The sequence below is a fragment of the Oncorhynchus keta genome, chromosome 12, assembly GCF_023373465.1.
Source record: "Oncorhynchus keta strain PuntledgeMale-10-30-2019 chromosome 12, Oket_V2, whole genome shotgun sequence".
In the NCBI taxonomy this organism is placed as follows: Eukaryota; Metazoa; Chordata; class Actinopteri; order Salmoniformes; family Salmonidae; genus Oncorhynchus; species Oncorhynchus keta.
The window spans coordinates 30718328-30742188 of NC_068432.1; the positions used below are offsets into that span (position 1 = coordinate 30718328).

General features: G+C 42.9%; 1 protein-coding gene across 1 annotated transcript; it reads right to left on the bottom strand.

Annotated features, from left to right (window-relative positions):
• Nucleotides 1–23607, bottom strand: LOC118391803 (transcriptional regulator ATRX-like). The gene is made up of 19 exons (XM_052458722.1): nucleotides 23375–23607; nucleotides 22780–22889; nucleotides 22625–22680; nucleotides 22476–22519; nucleotides 22223–22350; nucleotides 21970–22086; nucleotides 21775–21884; nucleotides 21551–21618; nucleotides 19595–21432; nucleotides 19389–19455; nucleotides 14491–14642; nucleotides 13807–13924; nucleotides 13566–13671; nucleotides 6727–6909; nucleotides 6429–6573; nucleotides 6206–6315; nucleotides 5656–5676; nucleotides 2955–3161; nucleotides 1–87 (listed from the first exon to the last, which is right to left on the bottom strand). Exons 1-19 carry the CDS (start codon nucleotides 23392–23394, stop codon nucleotides 1–3), a joined length of 3687 nt encoding a protein of 1228 aa, XP_052314682.1. The 5' UTR covers nucleotides 23395–23607.
• Between the last annotated feature and the right edge of the window lie 254 nt (nucleotides 23608–23861).

The following is a 23861-nucleotide window of genomic DNA, read 5'->3' on the forward strand; positions in this document are numbered from 1 at the left end:
TCACTCCCGCTCCTTGTCATTGCTGGTTTTCCAGGTCTGGGCCAGGGCTCTCACCTGTTTCTCATCTAGACTTGGGTTATCTTGCCACTGTAAAAACACAAGTCATTGTAATGCGCATTTGATATTTTTCCACTCAATACTTCGAGGCATCAGTGTAATATTAAATACTAATATAATATGAATGTAATATAATATGAGGGACTAACCAAGCGCAACACATAGTCATCCAGGGAGAGGTTCAGTAAGGAATGCAGGGACTTGATGGCCTCGTTCACCTTCTCACAGCTAGAATAAATCATGTTCTGTTTTTCAGGAGAGAGACGCATCTATCCACTGACAGATAATCCCAAAAATAAACTTTAGAGATAAGCAACTGATTATCACACAAGTGTGGTGGTGAGACAGGCCTGATACCTTCAGCTGCCCATTAGTTTTCTTGTACAGGGATGAGAGACTGAGTTGTGGAGGTGGAGGGGCTGGGAACGTTGGTGTTGCTGTGTTCTGCCTTGTTCAAGAAGAAAGACCCCTTCATAGTGGAGAGATAAACATACAGCTGTTTTTACACATCATACATATATCATTCACACTTGACTTATTTTTGAGGAACAAGAGTTCAAGTAAGGAAGTCGCAATGACTCAAAACCACAATTACTCTATGTTTACAGGCAAGAGCAGAAGAGAGAGAGAGGGGGGTGGGGGGCGAGCTCCCTTCAATACAGAGCATCTCGTGTCTTGTGACGGCCGGCCGCCCAACAACCTGCCCGCTTGACCCTATCCCCCTCTCTCTTCTCCAGACCATTTCCGGAGACCTTCTCCCTTACCTCACCTCGCTCATCAACTCATCCCTGACCGCTGGCTACGTCCCTTCCGTCTTCAAGAGAGCGAGAGTTGCACCCCTTCTGAAAAAACCTACACTCGATCCCTCCGATGTCAACAACTACAGACCAGTATCCCTTCTTTCTTTTCTCTCCAAAACTCTTGAACGTGCCGTCCTTGGCCAGCTCTCCCGCTATCTCTCTCAGAATGACCTTTTTGATCCAAATCAGTCAGGTTTCAAGACTAGTCATTCAACTGAGACTGCTCTTCTCTGTATCACGGAGGCGCTCCGCACTGCTAAAGCTAACTCTCTCTCCTCTGCTCTCATCCTTCTAGACCTATCGGCTGCCTTCGATACTGTGAACCATCAGATCCTCCTCTCCACCCTCTCCGAGTTGGGCATCTCCGGCGCGGCCCACGCTTGGATTGCGTCCTACCTGACAGGTCGCTCCTACCAGGTGGCGTGGCGAGAATCTGTCTCCTCACCACGCGCTCTCACCACTGGTGTCCCCCAGGGCTCTGTTCTAGGCCCTCTCCTATTCTCGCTATACACCAAGTCACTTGGCTCTGTCATAACCTCACATGGTCTCTCCTATCATTGCTATGCAGACGACACACAATTAATCTTCTCCTTTCCCCCTTCTGATGACCAGGTGGCGAATCGCATTTCTGCATGTCTGGCAGACTTATCAGTGTGGATGACGGATCACCACCTCAAGCTGAACCTCGGCAAGACGGAGCTGCTCTTCCTCCCGGGGAAGGACTGCCCGTTCCATGATCTCGCCATCACGGTTGACAACTCCATTGTGTCCTCCTCCCAGAGCGCTAAGAACCTTGGCATGATCCTGGACAACACCCTGTCGTTCTCAACTAACATCAAGGCGGTGGCCCGTTCCTGTAGGTTCATGCTCTACAACATCCGCAGAGTACGACCCTGCCTCACACAGGAAGCGGCGCAGGTCCTAATCCAGGCACTTGTCATCTCCCGTCTGGATTAATGCAACTCGCTGTTGGCTGGGCTCCCTGCCTGTGCCATTAAACCCCTACAACTCATCCAGAACGCCGCAGCCTGTCTGGTGTTCAACCTTCCCAAGTTCTCTCACGTCACCCCGCTCCTCCGCTCTCTCCACTGGCTTCCAGTTGAAGCTCGCATCCGCTACAAGACCATGGTGCTCGCCTACGGAGCTGTGAGGGAACGGCACCTCAGTACCTCCAGGCTCTGATCAGGCCCTACACCCAAACAAGGGCACTGCGTTCATCCACCTCTGGCCTGCTCGCCTCCCTACCACTGAGGAAGTACAGTTCCCGCTCAGCCCAGTCAAAACTGTTCGCTGCTCTGGCCCCCAATGGTGGAACAAACTCCCTCACGACGCCAGGACAGCGGAGTCAATCACCACCTTCCGGAGACACCTGAAACCCCACCTCTTTAAGGAATACCTAGGATAGGATAAGTAATCCTTCTCACCCCCCTAAAAGATTTAGATGCACTATTGTAAAGTGGCTGTTCCACTGGATGTCATAAGGTGAATGCACCAATTTGTAAGTCGCTCTGGATAAGAGCGTCTGCTAAATGACTTAAATGTAAATGTAAATACAGGACCTCCATCAGGCGGTGACAGAAAAATTGCTATAACGTCCAGCAAACGGTACCAGAGCATCGGCTCATTACAGGCTTACTCTAAAATGAATCAAATAGTTTCCCCCCTCATCAATCTACACAAAATACCCCATGACAAAGCAAAAACAGTTTTTTAGAAATTCTTGCCCCAAAAAAACCTACAAAAAACAATGTAATATCATATTTAGATAAGTATTCAGACCCTTTACTCAGTACTTTGTTGAAGCACCTTTGGCAGCGATTACAGCCTCAAGTCTTATTGGGTATTGCGCTACAAGCTTGGCACACCTGTATTCGGGGAGTTTCTCCCATTCTTCTCTGCAGATCCTCTTAAGCTCTGACACAGTGGGGCAAAAAAGTATTTAGTCAGCCACCAATTGTGCAAGTTCTCCCACTTAACAATATGAGCGAGGCCTGTAATTTTCATCATAGGTACACTTCAACTATGACAGACAAAATGAGAAAAACAAATCCAGAAAATCACATTGTAGGATTTTTTATGAATTTATTTGCAAATTACGGTGGAAAATAAGTATTTGGGTGTGGTCCTCTTGCTCTTCTTCTCAGAGTTGGGGTCATCCAGCAGGTCTGGCTCAAACATGTAGAGCGCCGTCAGTTCAAACAGTGTGAAGTGTCTCTGTATCTGCTGCTGGTCCACCACCCGGGACGACAGTGATTGCTTGGCCACCTGCAGGTCATAGATCTTCTCCTCCATAGTGCCCTGGAAAGAATCAGCAATTCAATATCAGTGATTACCGAATTATATGTAGGGTCCTATAAAATCCGCATTGCGAAGAACGCTGACGGAATCACGGAATCCAGACATTAAAACGGAATTCAACAATATTTAAAAATGTATTGAACTTAGTAGAAAATCAACTAAATGTATGATTAGAAAATTCATTAATTTGCCAAAGTTCACAAGACATGAACAAAATGCATCAGTGATTCATATTTTCCTGCAACTTTCTGAAAATGGCACAGGAATGTCCCTGTCCGAGTGTGTGTCTGTGTGCAGTGTGCACATATGTCTAAACTGTGTAACCGTTGTGATGATGCTAATGATAACCTTCTTCTGGTAGAGATGGAAAGGCGTGCCAAAAAAAACATCTCAATTAAATGTTAACTACAAAGGAACCTGGCAGAATGATATCATGATTATTTGCATCAATCCAGTGGCCATATGTTTTGCACACTGCAATGCATGAACTCTACAGAAACATAGCAACGGTCTCTTGCTGGTGCACACTTGCATTAGGGTTACTACACCTAAATAACCAAACTTCTTCTAGTTTCCCAAAATTTCCCAAAATTGGTCTCCTGAGCATTGTTGTGTACTTAGAACATCCAAACATTTTTTTTCCTATAAAAAAAAGTGAATTTAAGATGGAAAACCTGAAAAGAAACTGAGGAAAACCGAAACCTGGCCAAACAAAACCGGAGAAAACTGAATTTGGGAAAAAATAAAAAAGATATTATAGGGCCTTATAAACTCAGCAAAAAAAGAAACGTCCTCTCATTGTCAACTGTGTTTATTTTCAGCAAACTTAACATGTGTAAATATTTGTATGAACATAAGATTCAACACCTGAGACATAAAGTGAACAAGGTCCACAGACATGTGACTAACAGAAATGGAATAATGTGTCCCTAAACAAAGGGGGGTCAAAATCAAAAGTAACAGTCAGTATCTGGTGTGGCCACCAGCTGCATTAAGTACTGCAGTGCATCTCCTCCTTATGGACTGCACCAGATTTGCCAGGTCTTGCTGTAAGATGTTACCCCACTCTTCCACCAAGGCACTTGCAAGTTCCCAGACATTTCTGGGGGGAATGGCCCTAGCCCTCACCCAACAGGTCCCAGATGTGGTCAATGGGATTTAGATCCGGGCTATTCGCTGGCCATGGCAGAACACTGACATTCCTTTCTTGCAGGAAATCACGCACAGAACGAGCAGTATTGCCATGCTGGAGGGTCATGTCAGGATGAGCCTGCAGGAGGGGTACCACATGAGGGAGGAGGATGTCTTCCCTCTAACGCACAGCATTGAGATTGCCTGCAATGACAACAAGTTCAGTCCGATGATGCTGCCCCAGACCATGACGGACCCTCCACCTCCAAATCGATCCCGCTCCAGAGTACAGGCCTCGGTGTAACGCTCATTCCTTCGAGGATAAACACGAATCAGACAATAACCCCTGGTCAGACAAAACCGCGACTCGTCAGTGAAGAGCACTTTTTGGCAGTCCTGTCTGGTCCAACGACGGTGGGTTTGTGCCCATAGGTGACGTTGTTGCCAGTGATGTCTGGTGAGAGCCTGCCTTACAACAGGCCGACAAGCCCTCAGTCCAGCCTCTCTCAGCCTATTGCAGACAGTCTCAGCACTGATGGAGGAATTGTGCGTTCTTGGTGCAACTCGGGCAGTTGTTGTTGCCATCCTGTACCTGTCCCGCAGGAGTGATGTTCGGATGTACCGATCCTGTACAGGTGTTGTTACACGTAGTCTGCCACTGCGAGGATGATCAGCTGTCTGTCCTGTCTCCCTGTAGCGCTGTCTTAGGCGTCTCACAGTACAGACATTGCAATTTATTGCCCTAGCCACATCTGCAGTCCTCATGCCTACTTGCAGCATGCCTAAGGCACATTCATGCAGATGAGCAGGGACGCTGGGCATCTTTCATTTGGTGTTTTTTAGAGTCAGTAGAAAGGCCACTTTATAGTGTCCTAAGTTTTCATAACTGTGACCTTAATTGCCTACCATCTGTAAGCTGTTAGTGTCTTAACGACTGTTCCACAGGTGCATGTTCATTAATTGTTTATGGTTAATTGAACAAGCCTGGGAAACAGTGTTTAAACCCTTCACTAAGTAAAGTGTTATGCTGCATACTGTGTTGAGGTTTGGCACCACAGCGAAATGTGAGATGTAGAAAAGTACAGCAGTCAGACAGAAATGTACTGCTCGTTGGTGGCATCATTGAAATCTTGCACCCATTTCATCCTGGATGTGGCGCTGGCATCCAGCTGCCATCACCTACAGTTTAGAAAAGGAAACAAAGAAAATATTACACAATAATAGACTCTGAAGATGCATTTTTTGTTGTTGTAAAACTATAGCATTTGAAAAGCCAATGGGACTGGTACCTTTGTATAGGGATGATTGCCTGTTGTTTTTGGCTTTGTTGGTGAGGTCCAAGAAATCTTCAATCATGTCTAATGTGATCAAGGATTGACTGAACCTCAACCTGTGAATATACAACAAAAACTGATGAAGAAAAGGTTAATTCAACAAATCTGCTCTGTGAAACTGGCTAACTTGATCCTTCTTTTTTTAAATGCACCCCTTGTGCCTGAATCCATTTCCCAAGCACACATATGATGAATCCCAAACCAGCCCCTCACCCCTACCAACCTGCTCGGAGGGCCCTCTGTTGTCATGTTGCTGACAAAACTTAGAGGGTGATTTCAAGAGTGGCGGGGGGATCAAATAAATGATCATGCTGTTTAATCAGCTTGTTGATATGCCACACCTGTCAGCTGCATTGATTATCTAGGCAACAAATTAATGCACAAAATTTGAGAGAAATACGTTTTTTGTGCATATGGAACATTTCTGGGATCTTTTATTTCAGCTCATGAAACATGGGACCAACACTTCACATGTTGTATTTATATTTTAGTTCAGTGGAGTATCTCTAGTATTGTTAACAAAATATACTGTTCTATGAATGACATAGGCATATAACAACACTCCTACTGTTCGCTTCCTTTTACCTGCAGTGTCTTTCCTAGGCCCATGCAGTGGGCCAGTAAGCAGCCTGATCCAGGGGTTGAATTGGCCTTCTTCACTGACTCACAACAACAGTCCCAGATAAACTGCACACCTATCAGAAGGAGGAAGAGATACGGCAAATTGAAGGGGCAATGCTGATAGCCACTGTATCTAACTTACTGTCTGTATTGGGTTTGTACAACTGAAATAAAAACCGAGACTTACCATCCACCTGGTGAGGCTTGAGCCTGGTCACCAGGTTCCTGTGCACGTGGATGAGTGGCTCCTTTGTCCCCCCATCCTGATCCAGGACCAGCTTAGTGGTGATGGGACAGGCCACATGAGAAGCCTCATCCTCAAAAACAATCACCTGCGAGGAAATCAGTATTAGACCAAAACTGATCATATAAAATGGTATAATATATAATTAATCAAATACAATCGAGTAGTAGTATGACATTTCTGATAGTGCACGGATTCTACAGTGATTGTGCATGGAGAGGGTCAGCTGTGTGTAGTGTACCTCTCTGAAGTCCTCCCTCTGCTCTCTTTTTGCCAGGCGTCTGCGTCTCTCCTCCTCCTCTTTCAGGGCTCTCATGGTCTCCGAGCGGAGGTGCTCATCTACGATGATCCTGCGGATCTTCTTGCGGCCCTTAGGTGTACCTTTGTTGTCCCCTTCCTCGCCGTCCTTCTCTTCATCGTTACTCTGTTTAGATAGATAGATCAGTAAGTCACCAGCAGTTAAAGAACCCTTTAACACACTTGGGGCGGCAGGGTAGCCTAGTGGTTAGAGCGTTGGACTAATAACCAGAAGGTTGCAAGTTCAAATCCCCGAGCTGACAAGGTACAAATCTGTCGTTCTGCCCCTGAACGGGCAGTGTTCCTAGGCCGTCATTGAAAATAAGAATTTGTTCTTAACTGACTTGCATACTTCCATATATGACCAATGGAAGATCCAAGCCCGCAAAACAAGAGAGCAGCTAAAGTCAGACGTAACAGAGAGCCAGCTGGCATTTCTGATCGACACATTGAAGAAAGGAACGGATGATGACATGAGCAGCTATCTTGAAATTCAAGATCACATCACACAGTCAACTGAGTTAAGGCGTCGTGTCGACACAGGTGAGGCAGTTACAGCAGTTATCATCAGAATTGCCTATGAAAAGATATCAGGCATTGATGAAGAGTTTGATGCCGAACAGGAAAAACACTGTCTCAGTGAGTTACTTGACCGCAACTACACTCGCTCCATTTACAGATCTACAGTCTCACAAGTCAGTCACAAGTGCAGTGTTTAATCCAGCCATCCTTCCATGGCCTCATGTATGGCAGCCAAATGTGCAGATGCAGCAGCAGAGCTGGCAGCAAAGGAAGTTGAGTATGAAGTGTTTCTGGAGAAAAAGAAACAAAAGGAAATTATACAACACTCAGAAGAGCAGTAAAGGAAGGATGTGAGTTGGAACAACTACAGGCAAAGAGAGATGTAAAGGCAGCTCGGGCCAGGTTGTAGGCCTAGAACCAGGAGGTAGTATGGAAAACTAGCTTCTAAACTGTCAACAACATTACTCCAACTACCATTCAACAACTCTCCAATGCCCCAGCATCATCACCTCATGTGGATGTGACTTCTCTGGCTCAAGCCTTCCAAGATAGCAAAGCCCTTAATCGTCTTCCAATGCCAGAGCAATTTGTATTCAATGGTGATTCAATTAAATTCCTTGAGTGGAAAGCCTCATTTGTGTCATTTATCGATCAAAGAAGTGTCTTGTCAGTTGACAAGCTTTATTATCTTAAGAAGTACGTGGGTGGCCCAGCTCGTAAGACCCTGGATGGTACTTTCTACAGAAATGATGACAAGGCCTACAAAGACGTGTGGAACAAACTCAACCATAGATATGGCCAGCCATTTGTCATACAGAGGGCATTTAGAGAAAGGCTTGCAAACTGGCCAAAAACTAAACTTAAGGACACCGTAGGACTCAGAGACGTTCCAGATGTTTTAAATGCCTGTCAGGATGCTATACCTACAGTGCCTTGCGAAAGTATTCCCCCCCTTGAACTTTGCGATCTTTTGCCACATTTCAGGCTTCAAACATAAAGATATAAAACTGTATTTTTTTGTGAAGAATCAACAACAAGTGGGACACAATCATGAAGTGGAACGACATTTATTTGATATTTCAAACTTTTTTAACAAATCAAAAACTGAAAAATTGGGCGTGCAAAATTATCCAATAAATGTCTTTCCACTTCATGATTGTGGACCAACTTTTCCTTCACTTTGTGGTCCAATTCATCCCAAACCATCTCAATTGGGTTGAGGTCAGTTGATTGTGGAGGCCAGGTCATCTAATGCAGCACTCCATCACTCTCCTTCTTGGTCAAATAGCCCTTACACAGCTTGGAGTTGTGTTTTGGGTCATTGTCCTGTTGAAAAACAAATGATAGTCCAATTAAGCCCAAACCAGATGGGATGGAGTATCTCTGCAGAATGCTGTGGTAGCCATGCTGGTTAAGTGTGTCTTGAATTCTAAATAAATCACTGACAGTGTCACCAGCAAAGCAAACCCCACACAATCACACTTCCTCCTCCATGCTTCACAGTGGGAACAACACATGGGAAGATTAACCGTTCACCTCCTCAGCGTCTCACAAAGACACAGCAGTTGGAACCAAACATCTCAAATTTGGACTCATCAAACCAAAAGGACAGATTTCCACTGGGGAGGCAGCCTAGTGGTTAGAGCATTGGACTAGTAACCGAAAGGTTGCAAGTTCAAATCCCGAGCTGACAAGGTACAAATCTGTCGTTCTGCCCCTGAACAGGCAATTAAGACACTGTTCCTAGGCCGCCATTGAAAATAAGAATTTGCTCTTAACTGACTTGCCTAGTTAAATAAGTAAAATTAAAAAATAAATGTCCATTGCTCATGTTTCTTGGCCCAAGCAAGTCTCTTCTTATTATTGGTGTCCTTTAGTAGTGGTTGCTTTGCAGCAATTTGACCATAAAGGCCTGATTCATGCAGTCTCCTCTGAACAGTTGATGTTGAGATGTGTCTGTTACAGTTAGCACCTCTAAGCTGATGACACCATTCTGTATACCTCTGGCCAGCTTTGGACACTGTATTAACTAACCTCCAGACAAGCTTCAATGCCATACAACTCTCCTTCGGTGGCCTCCAACTACTCTTAAATGCAAGTAAAACTAAATACATGCTCTTCAACCGATCGCTGCCCGCACCTGCCTGCCCGTCCAGCATCACTACTCTGGACGGTTCTGACTTAGAATATGTGGACAACTACAAATACCTAGGTGTCTGGTTAGACTGTAAACTCTCCTTCCAGACTCACATTAAACATCTACAATTCAAAATTAAATCTAGAATCGGCTTCCTATTTCGCAACAAAGCATCCTTCACCCTTGCTGCCAAACATACCCTTGTAAAACTGACTATCCTAACGATCCTTGACTTCGGCGAAGTCATTTACAAAATAGCCTCCAACACTCTACTAAGCAAATTGGATGCAGTCTATCACAGTGCCATCCATTTTGTCACCAAAGCCCCATATACTACCCACCACTGCGACCTGTATGCTCTCGTTGGCTGGCCCTCGCTTCATATTCTTCGGCAAACCCATTGGCTCCCTCTATAAGTCTTTGCTAGGTATAAGTCTTTGCTAAAGCCCAGCCTTATCTCAGCTCACTGGTCACCATAGCTGCACCCACCTGTAGCACGCTCTCCAGCAGGTATATTTCACCCCCAAAGCCAATTCCTCCTTTGGCCGCCTTTCCCATTCAACTATCTCATCCCCATACTGTTATTTATTTATTTTTTGCTCCTTTGCACCCCAGTATCTCTACTTGCACATTCATCTTCTGCACATCTATCACTCCATTGTTTAATTGCTAAATTGTAATTATTTTGCCATTATGGGTTATTTATTGCCTTACCTTCCTTATCTTACCTCATTTGCAAACACTGTATATAGACTTTTTCTATTGTGTTATTGACTGCTTGTTTGTTTATTCCATCTGTAACTCTGTGTTGTTGTTTGTGTAACACTGCTTTGCTTTATCTTGGCCAGGTCGCAGTTGTAAATGAGAACTTCTTCTCAACTAGCCTACCTGGTTAAATAAAGGTGAAATAACTCTGTGAAGGATTTATTTGGGCTGCAATTTCTGAGGCTGGTAACTCTAATGAACTTATCCTCTGCAGCAGAGGTAACTCTGGGGCTTCCTTTCCTGTGGCGGTTCTCAACATTTCTCATGAAAACCAGTTTCATCATAGCGCTTGATGGTTTTTGCAACAGCACTTGAAGAAACTCTCAAAGAAACTCTCAAAGTTCTTGAAGTTATCTTTTTTATACCACCCCTACCTTGTCAAAACACTTACTGATTGGCTTAAATGTATTAAGAATGAAAGAAATTCTGCAAATGAACTTTTAACAAGGCACACCTGTTAATTGAAATACATTCCAGTTGACTACCTCATGAAGCTGGTTGAAAGAATGCCAAGAGTGTGCAAAGCTATCATCAAGACAAATGGTGGCTCAGCCTGAGCCTGGACTTGAACCCGGTCGAATATCTCTGGAGAGACCTGAAAATAGCTGTGCTGCAACGCTCCCCATCCAACCTGACAGAGCTTGAGGATTTGCTGAGAGGAATGGGAGAAACTCCCCAAATGCAGGTGTGCCAAGCTTCTAGGGTCATACCTAAGAAGACTCAAGGCTGTAATCCCTACCAAAGGTGATTCAACGGTGTACTGAGTAAAGGTTCTGTATAATTATGTAAATTTGATATCATTTTTTTATTTTTTATAATACATTTGCTATAAATCTGTATTTGCTTTGTAATTATGGGGTATTGTGTGTAGATTGATGAGGAAAAAAACTATTTAATCAATTTTAAAATAAGGCTGGAATGAAGAAAAAGTCATAGGGTCTGAGTACTTTCCGAATGCACTGTAATGAAGATAAGCTTTAGTTGCTTTAGTTACTTATTTTTACTTATTTACTTATTTAGTTAAGAGACTCAGCTGCCACTCCAAAATGAGTTGTACTGCCTCAATGCCTTCCTAGACAAAATTTCTGTGCTCAGGGTGGCAGGAAGATTGTCTCATCTCTTCCTAACTCAGTCAAACACCCTGTAATCATTCCCAAGGAACACCACATCACAAAAATGATAATTGCTCACTACCATGGAAAAGGTGAAACACCAGGGTAAAAGGCCTCACACCATTAATGAGATCAGGTCAAATAACTAATGGATCCCAGGTATTAATCGGGCCGGGCCGTAGCACCTCATCTTCGCCAAAGTGTGACTTAGAAACCCACAGAAGAGCAAAATATGTCTGATCTCCCTCCAGAGCACATGGACTCATCACCTCCATTTACATACTGCGGTATGGATTGTTTTGGCCCATTTATCATTAAGCAAGGACGAAGAGTGCACAAAAGTTATGGTCTTCTCTTCACCCGTTTTTGCTCTCGTGCCGTTCATATTGAAATGTTGGATGACATGTCAACAGATGCCTTCATTAATGGTCTGCGCTGCTTCAAAGCCATATGTGGTGCAGTTCGTCAGATTAAATGTGACCAAGGAAGCAACTTAGTGGGAGCCAAAAATGAACTGAAGGAAGCACTCAAGGAAGTTGCCATGGACAGGCTGACTGCGTTTCTCGCTGAGAAACAGTGTGACTTCAGCATGAATGCTCCCCCATTCAAGTAACGTGGGCAGCGTCTGGGAGTGACATATCAGGACAGTGAGAGATGTCCTTAGCTCCACACTCTCTTCTGGTAGACTTGATGATTCTTCTCTACGAACCTTTTTCTAGGAAGCAATAGCAATTGTAAACAATCGCACACTCACAGTTGACATCCTCAATGATCCAAACAGTCTTGAGCCACTCACCCCTATCATCTGCTTACTATGAAATCTACCACAGCTCTACCTCCTCCAGGCATGTTCATGAGGGAGGACATATACGCTCGGAAAAGGTGGCGGCATGTTCATTATCTAGCAGAACAGTCTTGGAGTCGCTGGCGAAAAGAGTATCTAGCCAACATCGCCATCAGGCAGTGCTGGCACACCCAGAAGAGAAACCTGCGAATCGGTGTGATATGATGATGATAGACAATGATCTGCTTAGGAATGAGTGGCGTTTGGGTAGAGTTTCAGAGACTACTGTTGATAAAGATGGACTAGTAAAAAGTAAAAATATGTGTTGGTGATCGGGTGTTAGACAAGACAGGCAAGCATCTCACCAAGCTGTCAGTGTTATAACGCCCAGTTCAGAACCTGGTCTTGTTGCTGGAGACTGGTATCTAATCATAATCTCATACTTTTGAATGGTTTGTACTATGATTCCATACCTTTATGATACCCTATTTATGGTCATAAGTCATTTAAAGTACAGAAATAATTTGTGCTTTGTGTTTACCATGTAAATTGCTCCAAATCACTCCTGGTTTGGTGGGAGTGTAAATGAAACCCTAAAAACAAGTGTCAGACCACAATGTAAATTGGACAGTGCAGTTAAATGAAGAATAATTTAAGCTTTCTACCAATATCAGATATGTCCATGTCCTTGGAAATGTTGTAGTTACTTACAACCTCATGCTAATCACATTAGCTCAACTGTTCCGTGGACGGGACTCCGATCCCTAAATACATTTTAAAAAATAAACATTTTGACAGCATGCTTTTTTGCCTATTTTACACACATTACATTTACATTTAAGTCATTTAGCAGACGCTCTTATCCAGAGCGATTTACAAATTGTGACATCCAGTGGAACAGCCACTTTACAATACACACAAAGGGTATATGAGAAATGGGCGTGAGAGAAAAAGGAAAATTACTTTTTTTGTACACGTGTCCTAGAAACAAAGTTAAACTTAGCACCTAGCTGGAAAGAGAACAAGGTATTTACTGTCTTTCAATATTGGTCTTGTTACAGAAATCTTTCTAATTCTTTACGGATATCTGTATTGTAATTGATTTTCTGAAGTCTGCTAGGAATATAACATTATTAGCTGTAGCCTAGCTCCACTGTTGGTGCTGGCTAATATTAGTTAATCTTGCACCACATTAACAAGCTATTAGCACGTAATCAACTATTTGGGTAGAAATTATCATGCATATTGATGCATTTGATGTACGAAGCATGCCAATGTAAAGTTGTGTAAAAGTGTATTGTTTGGGCACTGTATTGTTCATATTGTAAGAGCATTTTTGGTTTGTTTCTCCATCAGCTCTTATGGTGTTTATGGAAATGGTATCGCATTAAACTTTCATGAACCATCAGTTTGAGAGTTGACCATTCATTCAGCCGGGGATGCGACAACAAGTGATTGGTTACCTTATCGACACTGGAGTCAGACAGCACAATATATGAGGGTTGCTGCTTCTTCTGTAGATAACTACGGACTGATTCCCTCTCGACTCTAGAGGTAGATGATGTAGAGCTAAGGAGACAAAAGAGCAGAAATTTATTTCACTAATGCACATGTGATGCACATGTAATGAAAGAAATGCACATGTAATGAAAGAAAATTAGGTTTCCTTCCTGGTTAGCAGCGCTGACCAATAAGGAGTCTTACCTTTTGAGCATCTGTTCATTGCCCTCGTTCTCCGATTTCCTCAGCTCTTCACTCATACCAGACTCTTCCTGCGGTGATTGGCTATCATCATCACTACTCTGGCTATCCAATTTCTCACCTGAGGCAATGGAAGAAAGCAGAGAATGAGTTTACTCTGGGTAACAGAGCCACTCCACCACTAGGGCACTGATGGTATCCAATCATAGTCGTACCACAGAACCCATCCCATGCAAACCGTTGGTTCTTCTAGACTTCCTGACTTTCTGCTCAATCCCATTTTCATCAGCGGTTTTCTAATCACTTGGATTTCCATTGTCAACGCTGAGCTTGTGGCGCAGCAGACGATGTCTGTGACGTGTTTTACTGGACTCAGAGGTCAAACTGGAGTTCTCCCATGCAGTAGAAACAACATGGTATATAGTCAAGAGGACATCATATTCCTATAGTGAATGTCAATGCAACCTGTACACTAACACACAGTAACACAGGGTGATGGCTTAGATCATCACAACAATAATGGGCCTACTTTAAAATGTTCAGTTACTAAGCAACAGGTGATGTCAGATAAGTACTTCAGCCTCATGTCTAAAAAATTGCCTTATTCAAAGGAACACTAAATTGAGCTTATTGCTGCATCTCAAAATAAACTTGAAATTGTAGCGGTGGTATGGAGGGATCACTCACCATTCTCATCAGGGCTTTCATCTTTCCCATCTTCTTGCTCCTTCTCTTCCCTGTCAGACTCATCATCATGTGATGACTCCACGTTTGAAGAGAAATCGTCCCCCGATGAGTAGTTGGCTTTGATTTGGGCCAAGAGCATTTTCTTAGCGATTCTTTCAGAAGCAAGGGAGAGAGGGAAAGGGACCGGGGGATCATTTTAGTGATCATCACATCAAATCCATCAAGCAATGCTTAATAGGTTTATTCTCTAAAGGAACTTGTCTTTATATAGGAATTAGCTAACTAGATGCAGGATTTCACCTTAAACTTAATGTTACCAGGAGATACATTTATTCTAGAATGAATGAAAATAACAAGGTAATGTTAGCTATTCTAGTATCATTTTGCAGTCCCCCGCCTGCAAACAGCCAACAGTATAGTCTAAGTGACTATGAGAGGGGAAAGGCCATTGCATTAAGTAGTTGAATGTTTTCTTTACTGATGTGAATACACTAGATGACAAAGAGTATGGGGACACCTGCTCATCAAACATTTTATTCCAAAATCATGGGCATTAATATGGAGTTGGTCCCCCTTTGCTGTCATAACAGCCTCCACTTTTCTGGGAAGGCTGTCCACTAGATGTTGGAATATTGCTGCAGGGACTTGCTTCCATTCAGCCAAGAGCATCAGTGAGTTTGGGCGATTAGGCCTGGCTCGCAGTTGGCATTCCAATTCATCCCAAAGGTGTTCAATGGGGTTGAGGTCAGGGCTGTCCAGGCCAGTCAAGTTCTTCCACAACAATTTTGACAAACCAATTCTGTATTGACCTCGCTTTGTGCCATGGGGCATTGTCATGCTGAAAAAGGAAATGGCCTTCCCCAAACTGCTGCCACAAAGTCAGAATCGTCTAGAATGTCATTGTATGCTTTAGCGCTAAGATTTGTCTTCACTGGAACTAAGGGGTCTAGCCAGAACGATGAAAAACATCCCCAGACCATCATTCCTCCTCTACTGAACTTTACAGTTGGCACTATGCATTCGGGAAGGTAGCGTTCACCTGGCATCCGCCAAACCCAGATTCGTCATTCGGACTGCCAGATGGTGAAGCGTGATTCATCACTTCAGAGAACGCGTTTCCAGATTCCAATGGCGGTGAGCTTTACACCAGTCCAGCCGACACATTGCATTGCGCATGATCTTAGGCTGGTGTGAGTCTGCTCAACCAGACACCCATTTCATGAAACTCCTGACGGACAGTTATTGTGCTTCCATTTCCACGTCACAATAACAGCACTTACAGTTGACCTGGGCCGCTCTAGCAGGGCAGAAATTTTACAAATTGACTTTTTGGAAAAGTGTCACCCTATGATAGTGTCACATTTAAAAAGTCACTGATCTCTTCCGTAAGGCCATTCTACTGACATTTTTTTGTCTATGGATATTGCATTGCTGTGTGCTAAATTTAATACACCTGTCAGCAACGGGTGTGGCTAAAATAGCCTAATCGACAAATTTTAAGGGGTGTAGACATACTTTTGCATATATAATGTATGCTATGAGCAAATAGAGCTAAAACACTGTCAAGGACGATTTCACAATTGTCTTAACGCAACACATTGAGGAGTCAAAAGTCAGGTGACTTAATGACCTTGTAAACATCCCCTCCATAACAAATATCTAAGACTTATCACTCAGAACAAGATGAACAAACCCAGTCCTATGTAGAATAAGGAAGACATACGAGACATCATAAAGGGTATTAATTTATTACAACGAATAGTTTCTCTTACAGAGTTCATTCAATTACAAAAGTAAGAACATATCCTTGTTTAATGCATGCTCTACAAGTAACAGGCCTCTACAAGGCTAACACTACAGCACCTCAGAGCTAAAGACAACATAAATGATTAATTCAATTTGAAAATACGTTTTCTAACCACTGTTTTTTTTAGTTTGTACGAAATAAAGTTTGTAAAGGGTAAAAAAAAAACAGGGTCAAAATGGTTTTGTAGGGCATTTTCCAAGTTCGATACTCTGAAATACATGTACGTATCCATTTAGACATTAATATGTTTTGCAGAAAGAATCCTTTTGGCAGATAGTAATAGTTGAACGAAGCCTCTGATGAAGCCTCAGCGAGAAGTACGTGTACATGATGAGGGCCCCATATGAGGCAGTAACAAACAGCAGCGGCCGGCAACAGCCTCGGCCTGGGCCTTACCTCAAGTGTTTAAACTGGGAAGAGAAAAGTGGAAGAAAAAAAGACACTTCACTACATACAGCAATGTTGTAAGGCTGACCTCAGAGGTCACAAAGTTGTGGTTGAATAAAATGCATTTACAACCACTCCACAGGACCAGCTTTCAGAGCTGTTGCTTAGGGCATCGAGCTCCTCCAAAGTGAAATGCAATTGCATTTAAACTTTAAATAATTTTAAATGTAGCTAAATGGCCAATAAATGTGGCCTTGCATGCAAAACAGACATGAAAATACTGAAAATATGATTATGGATCAAGTACAATAAACAAAGCATACAAGAAATTCAGCTTGGTGCCTGTGGTAAGAAAGAAAAAAAAGGCTCCAAAATACATTACAGTAGGCCTAATAATCAGTGTATTTGGTATACTGCTGTTTAGCATCATAAGTCCTCCTTCTCTGCTAAGCCCTCAACCTGTCAGAAGCGATAAATCATCAATTTTAAAATGGAATCAAGCAGAATAGATTGTATTGCCAGTCTGTTCAGAGAGAATGGGATCATCAACCCATCATATTAGTATGAGTGTGAGAAAAGCAGTACGTAAAACAGCCACATCACCTCACCACTGGCATATTGCACATGAATGTTATCAATATATCAAAGAAAGAAATCTCCATATGGTAACCATATACCAACAGAATTACCAAATACTAGCAGAAACTTCTATGATTTTACAATGACTTACAGAAATTAGCTAAATCCAGCAGCCACAAGGGCAGTGGTGGAAGAAGTACTAAATTGTCATACTGGAGTAAAAAGTAAAGATGCCGTAACAGAAAATGACTCAAGTAAAGTAACCCAGTAAAACAGTACTTGAGTTAAAGTGGTTTAAAATTGACAGTAGCGGTGGGAAAAAAACACTTAATTGTCATACTTGAGTAAATGTAGAAGCTATACATCAAATTCCTTATATTATGCCAACTATTTTATTCACGGACAGCCAGGGGCACACTGCAACACTCAGAAATAATTTATAAAACGCAGTATTTGTGTCTTTAGTGAGTTCGCCAGATCAGAGGCAGTAAGGATGACAACCCGTTATATTGATAGGTGCGTGAATTTAACTATTTTGCTGTCCTGCCTGAGCATTTGAAATGTACCAAGAACTTTTTGGTGTCCATGAAAATGGGATTAAAAATAACCTATTTTCTTTAGGAATGTTGTGGAGTAAAAGTAAAAAAGTTCAAACATAAATAGTACAGATACACAAGAAAATAACTTAAGTATTTTTTACTTTAGTTACTTTGACACCACTGTACAAGGGTGCAGTCATGTACAATACTGCCACCCTAAAGAATGCCTGATCATGAGTTGACCATTAGGGCATGTATAATATCATCAGGGTCTGGGATCTAAATCCCAGTCACTTCAGAAATAACATCAAATTCCATGATGACTAATTCCCCGTTAGAGGAACATAATTCACCCCATCTAGTATAATGATATCCAGATCTGTAAGTGAAGTCTAAGGGCATTTTCAGGTTTGTATTGTGTACACTGGTGTGGATTGGTGGTGTGGTTTATTAGTTAACCATTTTAGGATATGCTTTGCGAAAAACAAAAATTCTACAAAAACATCACCTTGCTGGCTTGTTTTAATGCATGTAACTTGTACTACCATCAGACTATAGATCAAGAACCGAATCCAGATTCAAATGAGTGCAACTTAACATATTTGGAGCAAATAAAATGATACATTATTTACAAATAATACAATCAAATCCTTAACATGGCTTAAAATAAGTTTAAATATTCAGTATAGTTATTTATTTATTAAAATTTAAAGAATACTGTATGTGGAAGAAATAAGGATGACTTACAGCAGGGGGGTCAAACATACGGTACGCGGGCTTGGGGGGCGTGCAATATACCTTAAACTGACTCAAACCAAATCGAAACTGGAAAAATTATAAATCAAACAACATTCATAGTTTCTTGACTGAGTCCAGTTCATTAATAAATCCCAGAAATTAAAGCTAGACAGTCAAGGACCATCGCAAATTCCAAAAACGACGGATAGGAAAAAAATAGCACATTTTGACAGCAAGGAAATACCAAAAATATTCTGTGCGGCCTTCTGGACCTCATTTAAGACTGAATGCGGCCCCGGGGGGAAATTAGTTTGACACCACGGACTTACAGAATTGTTAACCAATGAGAAACTATGAGATAAAAACGATTTGTTTAATCTGTGTATAATAAGTGTATAATGCTTTTGTGCAAACTGATGCATTAAACAGCATTTTCCCCTCTTAATCGCCTTGGTATGCACAGAGACATGGACTCAACTGATGCCACATTCTGCTAATAGACACGTCACATTTAACTTCAAATTAAAGACAAAAATTAATTAAAGAATAGGTCATCAATGAAAACAGAGTGGCATAAGTGGCCTATCATTTATAACACAGCCTAAGCGAGGTATGAGGGGTTTCTCCCTGCACTTGACATGTACCTCTGAACTTAACACTAGAAATTATATGGGATAGCTGCTGGTTTACTGCAGCTGCGAGTTGGACGAGACCGGTTCGATTGGGACAGGGTCTTGACAACAGAGGAGTCCCCATTATTAGCACTCAACTTAGGGTTCCGTGGCATGGCCTTTCTCCTGCGCCTAGGGTGTGTTACAAACGCTATGTCCGTTTGTTCTGAACCATACCTATTTTCTGGATCGTCATCATCTTCTGCTGCCCAAGAAGGCCCAGACTGGGGCTGCTCTTCATCGCCTACAGAGTACAAAAAAATGGAGGTTAGTTCAACATTTGCCACAGGAAATCTACACTGCAAGCTGAAAATGGTTACAATACAGCTCATGAATGCAGTGCATTGTCTAAAAAGTACAGAGAAAGTGAGAGACCAGCTCACCGGACGACTGGTGGAAAGCTGCTGCCCCCAGTAAGGCCACCTCCTCAGTGATAGGCTTGATCTTCTGGTCACCACTGATATCGCTAGACTCAGAGTCCAGGTCCCCCTCTTCTTGACTGGAAGAGGATGGCGTCTGCTTCATTCTATGCTCGGATTGAGGTGTGCTTTGAGGCTTGGCTGCCTGGGTATTACCCTCCTTGCTGGATGTAGATTCATCCTCTTTCTTGACCTTCCGAGGTCTGCCCCTGGGCCTATGTTGAGGACTATCCTTGCTGGGGGTAGGTTCATCCTCTCTCTTAACCTTCCGAGGCCTCCCCCTGGGCCTGGTCATAGTCTTGATCTCCTTCTGCAGGTCTGGATCGTCACTGGAGGAATCAGAGTCAGAGGAGTGGTCTGGCACCTTGCGTTTGCGGACAACTCTTTCTGGAGAGAGGGGCGTGTTCTTCTTCAGGCCGAAGAGGCATTTCTTGGTCACACTCCGATGGTCTCCATCGTCACTCTCGGCTTCGTCTGAACTACGCGTCATGGCGGCCCGCTGGAGGACAGCTGGGACCTCATCGGAGTCAGAGTCATCAGTTCCTCTCCCAAGCCCTCCCTCGTCAGCTCCTTGAGGCACTTCAGCATTGGGGCTGGTGTCAGGGTCCGAGTCACTCTCACTGTCTGCACCCGAGGGGGTCGGCTGGGTCTTGCCCTCACCTGGCCTGCGCAAGGGTGTGGTCTTTACCCGAGGTGAGCGTCTATTGTCTGGTTCCTCTTCCAGTTCCAGAGATTCGCTTCCCTCAGCAGATTCATACTCCCCCTCTGTTACAAGTTCAATAGATTCACAGTCTCCCTCCCGTTCCTCCACTTTTTCTTTTCTCTCTTCCTCTTCCTCCTCTGCCTCCAACTCCACTTCCACCTCCAACTCTGGGGGGCCAGAGAGTGGCTCTTGTTCAACAGGGGCAGGTGAAATTTGCACCACCAGTTGTTTTGTCACGTTGCAAGCATCTTCTCCAGGCTTTGAGTTTTTCCGCGGCCTGCCTCTACCTCGTCTGGGAATTATCTCTGTGCCAAGGACACCTTTCATTTCAATTGAGGACGAAGGCCTTCCATCATCCATAAAGCCATTTGAGTCTGAATCATTCTCTTCCAAATGTTCAGCTGCAATTTTCTTTAAGTAATGAAGGCCATTCTTATCAGAAATGTCAATTTCCACACAATCCTCTTGTTCTTGTTGAGGTACATCAGTATCATCAAACGTGGGGTTTTCGCCACCATTTGGCAAACCCATCTCTCTGAACTCCTCCAAAAGGGCTTCCTCCAGAGCCGTCTGAGACTTCTTCAGACCCTTCAGTACTGACTGGAAAGTCTTCAGGTATTGTAGCTTTAACTCGGTTGTCTGTTTCTGCTGCATGCCACCTTGAATGAACTTCACAAAAGTTGTGTTTACAGTGTTTGTAGAGTCCACCAGGTTTTTAGCCTTTTTGGCCATCTCCTCTGGAATTTGAAGGGTGTTGTAGTTGAACACAACGTGACCATCCATGCCACTATGGTTCCAATGACCCACGGGAATGTTTTGAGAATGCCTTGGATGGGAGTCATAATGTCCAGATTTTCCCTCGCCCCTGCCCCTCTTGCGGTGGTCTGGCCACAAATGCCCCAAGTTGTCAAGGACGTTGTCACAAGCGACAACCAGGTCCAGAAGAGGCTCTGGGCTACATACGTAGCAGTACCACTTACTCTCCTCATCCAGGATGCCAGACAACTCTTTTCGCCCCAGGTTCCGCAAAATGCATTTCTTACAGAAGGCATTGGGGCAAAAGTCGCAACAGATCAGGTTTCCCCCCTCTGCACACCATCTGTAAAAAGCAAATATTATAGATTAAAGTAATGATTAGCGTAACAACCTGTATGTTTATTAACATCTCAGGATTTGCTTGGAGCATCTTGTTGTATAAGAGAACCACTCCATCATACCTGCACTGTTCATCCATGCCATCACAATCCTTGCTGATATCATCACTTGAGTAATACTTGAAACAAGACTGAGAAAAATAATAAGACAAGAAAATTAGAAATGGAGCCCCTAAAATTGTAGATGAGCTCAACAACATTGTTGGAGAATGCCCATTATAACCAATGTGATATGAAGCCCATTTATTTAATTGACCCATTCTTTGACAGACCCAGGATCCTCTCACCTTGCAAATAAGTACTTTGAGTACTGGATGCTGATAGAAGGAGTCCCTCTGGAAGTGGTTAACTTGCTGGCCACAGGCTGTACAGCTAACAATCTCCAAGTGTTCACCACCTACAAACACACAATCAATCGTCATTCTGCGGCACACTATTTTAAGGTAAAGGATCTCTTTTCCCATTTATTAATGAAAGCTCACCTCCACGTCTCCTAGAAAAAGCTCTCTTCAGATTGCCAGATTTTCCGCAACGGAATTCGGGACCTCTGAAGTCATCTCTGACATTTTCCACTGGCTCAGGCCTCACCAGTACAGTGCCTGTGCATAATCATTGTAAAAACCCATGAATGAAGACCAAAGCATTTTCAGTTCATAAATGCATTATTACATTATTCATTTTCAGTGTACATATTTCCGTACAGTTTAATTGCAAACAGTAGTAAAAAAAACTAACCTTTAGGTAATCTTGTTACATCAGGATAACCGTTTGAATTGATGATCAAGCCATCATCATCATCATCACTTTCATTTGAAGCACCAGATTCATCCAGTCCACTGTGTTTAATCACAACTGAAGGTTTTCTGTAATACAAGTGACATCCATTAGAATATGCACATACATCAAAATACTGTGTTTTTATGTTTTCCCATCCATAAACAATGTACATGAACTATCAAATTTGTAAAAATATCAGAAGGAAGCCCACCTCCTGGAACCAAATCCAGACTGCTTCAAGGTGTCTGTTGAGGTCTGTATTCAACAAGAACATTTTACAAATATATCTTCTAGATCTGCATCAACACTGAATACACTTTGGTCTATAACCGCATAAATGGATACTTCTCATGATAATACCTCAAGAGGGGTTCGGTCTGTTGAGTGTGGCTCCACACAGTCCTTGTTTGTCATACCTGTGAATTAAAAATCAGTAGGCAATTGTGAGTTACTACTAATATTACAACAAACACCACCATGCCTGAGTTAAAAGTTTCACTTATTAAAGTTCTCACCAACAGGACTTTCTGTCACCAGTCTGTCCTCATCATCCTCTGGAGCATGAGCCAAGAATTCATGCAGTTTGGTCACCAACACATCGAGCTTGCTCGTGCCAGCAGGAACGCTAAAAATAACGAATAGAATAACCAGTAAATATGTCCTCAATCATGCGAGTTTCTTTCAACACCCCCCGTTCAAATGCCTAAACAAAAAGTGTGTAGATAAGATATAGCTATGATGTGGACATGTGTCCTTGAGCGCATCGGTCCATTTCCTTCAGGCACAGTTATTATCATGATTCAATACTTGGCTAGTAATGCATTCCAGATCATTGACAAAACCATTTAGTTAGCTAACGTTAGCTAGCTAATATTCGCTAGTAGTTATCATACTTAAATATCAAACAAAATGCATAACTTTGGGTACAGATATGTGGCCATCTTGATGTACGTACTAATTTAATGTAAATCTTACAAGTAGGACTAGCAGCTTCAATGTGAGAACTGACTAACTAGCTACTTTAGGACTATCTGCAGCAAATAAACTAGCTAGTTAGCTATTGCTTGCCCGATTAGCTTGCTCAGACAACCTTTGCTATATTAACGTTACCTGAGCATCTCTGAGGACATCTTGAGCTGGTCAAATGCACCTTATGCAAACGGGGCACTATATGGGCTTATTCCGCCCAAAATGTCACAATTACCCTCATTATTGCAAGTAATTTCTACTCAGATTTCTAACACAATGCCAGACACCGACAGAGGCGCAAGCTAAGCAAAAATGGCGCTGTTTCTCCGATGCCTTAGTCATTGCGACTGCGCAGACTTGAAAATGGGCGCGTTCCAGTCTGTCGGCCTACCACAGAAAGAACAATGAGCTAGTTATAAAAAATATATATTTGGGCGTACTGTATCTCGGTATAAAGACTGTAGCTGTGTTCGAATACTCAAACTGTATACTATCTACTATTAGTTCATTTTAGTATACTGTAAACGAAACGTAGCATTTAAATTGAGCCTACTACAGTTTCGCCTGTCTACCGGAAGTTGATTATGTTGCTATGCAACATCTTGCTAGCTTGTTAGTGTAACAAATT